The following is an 8,340-nucleotide window of genomic DNA, read 5'->3' on the forward strand; positions in this document are numbered from 1 at the left end:
AAATAATAAATATATATATAAAAAATATGTATATGGAATAAATGATTTATATATAGTTAGAAACTAATTAAGAAATCAAGAACAAAATATTCAAAGAATTGCAAAATAGCTACTCAGCGTTAACACATTTGGAAAAGGTTTTTCGAAATCATGAAATTTTAAGACAGTTCATAAATTAAATATATAATATATTAAATAAGTTTCAATATATTTTTTATTGTTTAAATTAACTTTTAATTAATTCTTTATATAATTTAGATTCCAATTACTTTTCCTTCTAATTTCTTTACTTATTCAAAGAGTATTTCCATAATATAATCTCTCCACTCTAGTTCAGCCTTCTTAGACTTTGTGTACTTATTTTTTTGTGGCTTGTGTGTGAGTGTGTTGTGTCTGCTTGTCGTCTACAATTTCCACATGTGGCTTTTCCTTGAAAGGTTTTCAGCTGCGGAAAAGTTTTTCGCTGCAGCTGGAGGGCACCAATAAACGTCAGACGCGTGTCAGGGCGCGTCCTTTGTACACTGACACCTCTATGGCTGATTTGATCCAAACTTTTCGGGGGGAAGGATGGGGAGGTGGATGAACTTCAAGTAGGCAGGACAGGTGAGAGATGCTGCAGATGCAGGATGTATAGGTGAACAGGATGTTCTTGGCCACGGGTATGGCTGTCATCAGCAATTGGACAAATCGGTAAAGTTATGCCAGAGTGTCGAAGTGGTTAAGAAATTCAGGTAACAAGGGAAGGAAATTTGTCGGGAAATCTAATCTAATGGGAAATAATAGATAGAAAGGTTAATAAATAAATCTGTACTGTATAAATCTATATTAAATTATTAGCTATTATATTTTCTTAGAAGTATTTTTAACGCTTTTGAAATGATATAATAATCTCAATATTATCTCCCATGAAAACCCCAGTTTCTATCTGTTTGCAATTATTTTTTAAATTGTTTTTCCCCCACCACTCCCCTTTAGCTCTTATCAGCAAATACGAAACACGCGTTGAATTAAAGCAAAAAAAATATATATAAATCTCATTGACTAATAAAATTAAACTGATAACTTAACTAAATCAAACATTGTCGCTGGGCCACTGAAACTGAGTTCGACCCCTTTTTTTTGCCTCCTGCGGACATGAAAATCCCCTCCGGTTCTTGAGGCCTGAAGAGCTGTGAATCTAGAAAGCTGGAAAGTGGAAACTGGAAACTTATGTCAGTGGCACGCGTCTGTGGCACGTGACCCCGACAAGAAAATCACGCTCAAGATCGCCCAGCGGGCAGTGACGAGAGCAAGTGGAGTGCCACCCCCGGGTGGAGATGGGGATGGTGACGAATGCTCGTGTTCAGATGCTTTTAAATTTAAATCGAATCAAATTGATTTGCTTACAGTTCCAGTTTTCAGTACAATTTGAGCCTGCTGCTGCACTGGAAAAAAAATTAAAATAACACCCTATCAATTCTAAATTTTTCACTTAAACCTCTTAAAAAATGTAACTGTAGGTGAGGTTTTTTAATTTATTGAAAATGTGTTGCATTGTAAAAAATTAGCCGAATTTGGTATTTTAAAAACATGATGTTATGGGAAACTTTTAAACACTGTTTGTTTAGGTTTTTAAACCTCTTTTGATTTTTGAAGTTAATTTAGTCAAATTAAGTCATAAAAATTGCTTATTTTATTCAGAAAATTAACTGTAATTATTATAAAATAAATTAATACTTTTTAATACATGTCGAGAATTAATTAAAACATTTATTAAGACATTGCACATTTTAAGACACATTTTTTTAAATGCTTTCAAACCCCTATTGTTTTTACAGAAACCGGAAATTAGGTAATGCCTTTGAAAATGATTTTTGTATGTTACAATATTAATGAAATTAATTATAAATACCAAGTGATTTATTAAGAAAAGGGTTTTACCTTACAAAAATATATTAATAAAACATTTTATTAAATACTTTTAAAAACCTTTTGTATGAACTTAAATGCTATTATTGTTCCTGTGAATTTATTGTCGAAAATTACATTCCAAAAAAATATGCAAAATTTGGAATATGAAAATCTAGTAATATTTATAATATTATTTTTATAAAACATATATTAAATTTGATTTCAGTGTACTATCAATTGGCACGCCTTCTGTATGGCCGAAGGGGATGTGCCCAGTGTGCCCTGACCCTGTCCCAAGGTCTTTGTTTAGCCATTTGACAAGTGTTTTGACAATATTTATTTGAGCTACTACAACTGCTACATACACTGCCACGCCCCCCGCCCGCACACCAAGGCATTTTCCAGCGCCCACATTTTGTGGCACTGTTGCCGTTGGGTAATTTGATTTCCTTGGCACTGCCATCATCTGCATCCTTGACGTTGGACACGTTTCTGCCTAATGGAGTTGCTCGAGTGGCGTGAATTTCAATTAAATTAAATCAAAATGTTGCATTTTTTATTAAGGCCATTAGCAGCACACACACATATATATATATACATATATATATATACCCCGCGGGTCCCCTAGTTGGTTAAATTAAATTAGATACCACCTCACTCGCTCCAAAGAATTTTTGTATCTTAATGTGCATAATGAAGTGCTGAGACTTGACTTGCCAAGCAGCACCTGAGAGTGTGTGAGGAAAATGTATCAAAAGGATACCTATTTTGTTGAATATTTAAATTAACTATTAAGGGTTCGAATGAGTAATTTTTACGTTAATATATGAATCAACTCAAATAATTAAAACCGCTTACATATTCATTTAAATACATTTTAATTTCCAGCACCATTTCGAGTGAGGTTGGGTTGGAGTTACAGGTGCAACTGTTGCCAAGTTGAGGAAAGGAATGGGGGTTGTGGTACCTATTAGGTGGAAAGTGGAGTTTTTCCCCCATTGTTGTGTGTGCATTAAGAGCGCCGCTGCAGTGCTCGGAAAATTCTGGAGTGAGAGTGAGAGAGAGAGAGCGCACTTTGAGTGGCAATAAACAATGCATAATGAGTTGAGAGTGTTGTTATTATTGTTGCTAACCGTGGCCAGAGACGTTGCATTAGTCAAACAGGTAATTTAAATTAAAAATAAAACAATGCAACAGAGTAGAGGTGCGAAACGCCATTAGGAAATTACAAATTAAGATGCAAGTAAGTCTTTTCTTAAGGGTGTTCAAAGTGTGTGATTTACGCAAAAATAAAATATATTTCCTAGCTTAGATCACCAGTAAAATATTATATTACAAGCACTTATTTTGTACATTTAAATGCAAAATAAATTGTTATCAACAAATTTCAAACAAATTTCAAAGAAATTAATAAAGAAAAACAAAAACAATTAAAGCGAAAATTGTTTGTTTTTTTTTTTGTTGTAGATTTTATATAGTCAAAAGGTCTTTTCATTATCAACTTCAACACAGATTGTGCCTATAAAACCCCTAGGAATTAGACTATTTGCATTAGTCGGTTTCAATAGCCACATAGAGAAAGTCTTGAGTTTTGTGCAAAATGAAATACATTGTGATCCTTTTCGTCTTCGGGGTCCTTTGCCAAAATATCCTTGCAAGAGGAATTGTGAGTTTACTGAAGAAATAATTCTCATTGATTTACAACTAATCCCAGTACTTATCACAGGGCAATACAGTCTTAGATGATTTCGAACGAAGACTGGTGAGACTGGAATCTCGGCAGTTCTCCGATAGCGAAAACCTAGAGCACAGGATGCTCCAACTGGAAATGCAGTTGGGAAATCAAAAAGGAGAAGAAAAGCCGCAAATTAGTCAAATCGAACGAAATTACTATGAAATTTCAAAAGTGGAAAAGCATGACGAGGAAATGACATTCCTTCAAAGACTTGAGAAAGTGGAGACGAACTGGGAGAAGGAGCTGGAAGAGAAACTGACGAAATTCTCCTCGAAATATGAGAACCTATCAGAGAGACTCTTAGATATTGAGGAGCATATAGAAAAACAAAATGATCATCAAAATAATCAGGATACGGAGAGCACATCTGTTGAAGAAAATAGCAATTCTGAAGAGCATAAATTGCAGACAATTGGTAGCAATTCTGAAGAGAATAAATTCCAGACAATTGGTTCAAAGTCATATTACATTGAAGATAATCGAACAGTCACCTGGACTACGGCTGTGATGAAATGTCGGGATATGAACGCACACCTGGTTAGTCTCCAAAACGAAGACGAGTGGAATGCTTTGAGGGAGAATCTGAACCAGGAGCACAGCTATTGGACTGACATCAACGACCGTGCCGAAGAGAACGAGTTCGTATCCGAAACCACAGACAGGAGAGCTCCTTTCCTCCAGTGGGATGAGAACGAACCGAATTCCAGACCCGGAGCCGAGGATTGCGTTGAGTTGAGGTCTGATCATGATTTCAGGATGAATGACGTGTATTGCCTTGATTTTAAATATTTCATTTGCGAAAAGCGTAACAACGATAATTACGAAACTACCGAGGAATAAATCATTTTTCTTTTTTTTTATGGTCTAAATCATTCTTTTTTACAAGGGTCTGATCAAGAGGACCTATTAAACTTGTACAGCTAAAAATTTATCCAAATTATGTTTTATTGAAATTATCCCTGCGAGAGATTCATATGAATTTTTTTAAATTCCTATACAATTAATTGAGTGAAAATATAACAAATTGATTATGGAAATATATATGGTATATGGATATGCGATGATATAAAATATTTTATTTACGAATCAAATATTAAAGATATTTTCTGAATATCAAATGTAATTATCATTTTTAAATCTTCAAGAAATGTTAGATGTATACTTTTTTTAATTATTGTAACACTTATTATTACTATAAATAAACTTTTCATATGAGTTTTATTAATATAGAACGCCAAAACTTAATATTTAACCGGAATCAATTTACAGACAACGAGTAATAGCTAAAAAATTAAAAAATAGGAACAAAACACAGATGATTCAGTTTAATATTTATTTATTCGCGGCAATAGCATGTTTTTTTTCGATTTCGCTAAGAAAAGTCAATAGCCATGCATTATCATATTGCAGATGTATGTGTGTGTTGTTAGCGGTTGAAATTACAAAAATACCTTCAATCTTTATATGCCTAAAATACATTTGAAATTTTTAACGGAATAAAAAATTAAATATAAATGCTTTTACTTTGTAACTTGTTTCTTTCTATTTTAGTGAAAGTTTCTCAACACGGTCTACATATATAAATCTATATTATTCTTTAAAAAAACATTTTTTTTAAATGGCTAGAAATACTTTAATAACTATAATTTAAAAAAATATCAAAGACACGAAAATGGCGAGAAATACTTTAATAACTAAAATTTTTAAAATATCAAAGACACCTAGCGAGCGCAATCGTTACCAACGTCGTTTTTACTTTCCACAGAAATCCTAGAGGAGGCGCCACATTATGAAATTTCAATCCTTAATTCCATAAAAACCGTTATGGGGCGTATTTTTGAGGGAAGGAATTTAATAAACGCAGCTTTAAACTATATTTTCCCTCTTTTCTTTTTCCTTCTTAGTTTTTAACCTCTTTGATCATTGTTCTCCACCTCTGGTGAGTGTCTTGGCTGTATCGCAAGCCATATTTAGTGTAACCATTTTAAACAGCCAAAACATACCAACTCTTTTTTAGAGGGCTGGCTCCATGATAATCTTCCGATACCTATGTTATCGATGACATGAACCGTATAAGTTATATTCTGTGCAATTATAAACTAAAACAGACTAAATATAAAATAGAGATGTTAAAAATTGTAGATAAATAAATTATACATAATTATTTAAATCATAGTTATTGTATATGTATTTTCATTCAATGTTTCCAATTCGCACAGTGTGATTCCGATTTCCAATGACTAATACACATAATATTTAAAGGTTTACATTTACAGTTTTACATTTAAATGGATATTTCTCTAAGATATAAATCTATATAATATAGTCAAACAATTTCCTTATAAAATAAACTGATATTCTGAAAAAAATAAATCTCTGAGATGAAAATATTTTGAAAAAGCTGTTATAACATTTTCATTTAATTTCCTAAAGCTTCCTATTATTTCCATATAAATAATACCGAATTTCTTAAATAACACATAAATTTGTAATTATATAAATCTGTTAAAAACATGGAAAGTTAAGTTTGGTTTCTTACATTTTCCAACATACATATATATAAGTGAGAGAATATAGAAGACTAAGTGAAAAGTTTCATTCAGATAGATTCAAAGCTGAGAGACTAATTAATATACTAAAGCGTTTAAGAAAATGGTAAATGCTCATAATAATGGGTTTGAAAGTATTTGATTTATTTTATTTATTTAAATTTTGGATATAATAAAAAAATAGCGTGTGAAAAATCCTGTTTTCACGGATTACTTAATATAACTTCATATAACTTCGATTTACGAACGCGTGCACATATGCACAGCATATAGGCTTACTAGGGGAAGATTAACGAGAATTTGTTAAAAATTTCAATTGTTCTTAACCGTCGGATTCCGAAAAAATCGAATAACAGTGGGTGGTGTATTTGGGCTGATAGCTAAGGCGCGAACTATGAAAATGGAACCAGATGGCAACATGCAGAGAACCACTCGCTGAATCAGACCATGGAACCATGATAAGAAAAATACTAAACTAAATAACAATAGCAAATTGTTGAATAAAACATTAAGAAAAATGACTGCCCAATAAACGCAAACCCCATTCAAAACAATTTGGTGGAATTTTCATCTAAATCAGGGACCTATTTCAATTATTTTAGTATATACCTAGGTAGAAAATATTTCTATTGGCCATTTAAACAATTGTTTAAAGAATGCATGCCCCATGAATGGAAATGACATTCCAAGCATTTTGGTATATGTTTCATCAAAATCCGTTTTGCCGTTCAAGAGAAAACATTACTTTTTCATTTATTTCCATAAATGTACGAAGAATAAATATATCTGGCAGCACTGCCTACCAAAAATTAAGTCAAGTTGATTTAAACTTTATTATAAAACTTATGCTAAATAATGATCGTACCATTAACGGGATCGCTGTTCTGAAAATTTTGATCCATGTTTCAACAAAATCCGTTCAGTCGTTAATAAGAAATCCCGAGTTTTTCATTTATTTCCATTTATGTGTCCCGCAGCCCTGCCTACGAAAAAACAAGAAATCTTGGCTTAAACTTTATGGCTAAACCTATGCAAAAGAAAGACTGCCCCATAGACGGCATCGCAGTTATGAACATTTTGATCTATGTTTGATCAAAATCCGTTCAGTCGTTAATGAGAAATCCGACATTTTCATTTATTGCAGTTGGGTACCAGGGGTGCATAGTCATGCCTCCTTAGTATATAAATTAATAATTCAAATGTTTATTTCTCCAAAACTACTGAACGGATTTCGATGAAACATTTACCAAATTGCTTAGAATAACGATATCATTTATTGAGCTGACTATTAAATGATATTTCGAAAATTTGCTTCTCAAATCTAGTGCTTCAATGCCCTTGCTATGTCATATGATTTCAGGTCAAAAATTTGCAACGCAGTAAATAAATTATTTCCGATCCTATAAAGTATATATGTATATTCTTGATCAGCATCAACAGCCGAGTCTATCTAGCCTGTCCATTTGTCTTTCTGTCCAATTATAAGCAAAATAGACCCTTATATTTAAAGCTCTCTTAATAAAACTTTGAAGTTAGTCTTCTATATACAATAACTAGTATATAATGTTCAGAACTGCGATGCCCTTTATTGCTTTTGTATACATACGTCCCACCATTAAGTTTAAATCACATTTTTTTATTTAATATTTTTCTTTGAACATACATACAATTATGCCATTCATGAAAAAGTCAGGATTTCTTATGAACGACTGAACGGATTTTGACGAAACATGGATCAAAATGTTCAGAAATGCGATCCCGTTAATGAAATGGATCTTCATTTTGCATAAGTTTTATAATCAAGTTTAAATCAAACTGATTTAATTTTAGGCAGGCAGTGCTGCCAGATATATTTATTCTTCGTACATTTATGGAAATAAATGAAAAAGTGTAGTTTTCTCTTGAACGGCTGAACGGATTTTGATGAAACATATACCAAAATGCTTGGAATGTGAATTCCATTCATGCATTGCATGCATATTTTATACAATCGTTTAAATTGTTCAATAGGAATATTTTCTGCCTGGCTATTTATCGATAGGGTGTGGGAGGCGCCCCTATTGAAATGAAGCCAGTGTTTATTAACGAGGTTGGAAAAACGGTCGGGTATTGCTGCACGCTTTTAATTAGCCGAGATATTAAGAAATCCGAAAAAACACAATTTGA

At 32.5% G+C, this 8,340-nt stretch overlaps 1 protein-coding gene across 2 annotated transcripts; it reads left to right on the plus strand.

Annotated features, from left to right (window-relative positions):
* The first annotated feature begins 3,419 nt into the window (after window positions 1-3,419).
* On the plus strand, window positions 3,420-4,854 carry LOC110178078 (uncharacterized). 2 transcript variants are annotated; one of them, XM_020945082.2, is made up of 2 exons: window positions 3,420-3,556; window positions 3,617-4,854. In XM_020945082.2, the coding sequence occupies exons 1-2, from the start codon at window positions 3,491-3,493 to the stop codon at window positions 4,463-4,465; spliced, it is 915 nt and encodes a 304-aa protein (XP_020800741.2). In that variant the 5' UTR covers window positions 3,420-3,490; the 3' UTR covers window positions 4,466-4,854. The 2 variants fall into 2 exon arrangements, with proteins under 2 accessions (XP_020800741.2, XP_020800740.2); XM_020945081.2 differs by having other exon boundaries at window positions 3,439-3,556; window positions 3,605-4,854.
* The last annotated feature ends 3,486 nt before the right edge of the window (window positions 4,855-8,340 follow it).

The sequence above is a fragment of the Drosophila serrata genome, unplaced genomic scaffold (assembly GCF_035046125.1).
Source record: "Drosophila serrata isolate PLE 108 unplaced genomic scaffold, ASM3504612v1 contig_240, whole genome shotgun sequence".
Classification (NCBI taxonomy): Eukaryota; Metazoa; Arthropoda; class Insecta; order Diptera; family Drosophilidae; genus Drosophila; species Drosophila serrata.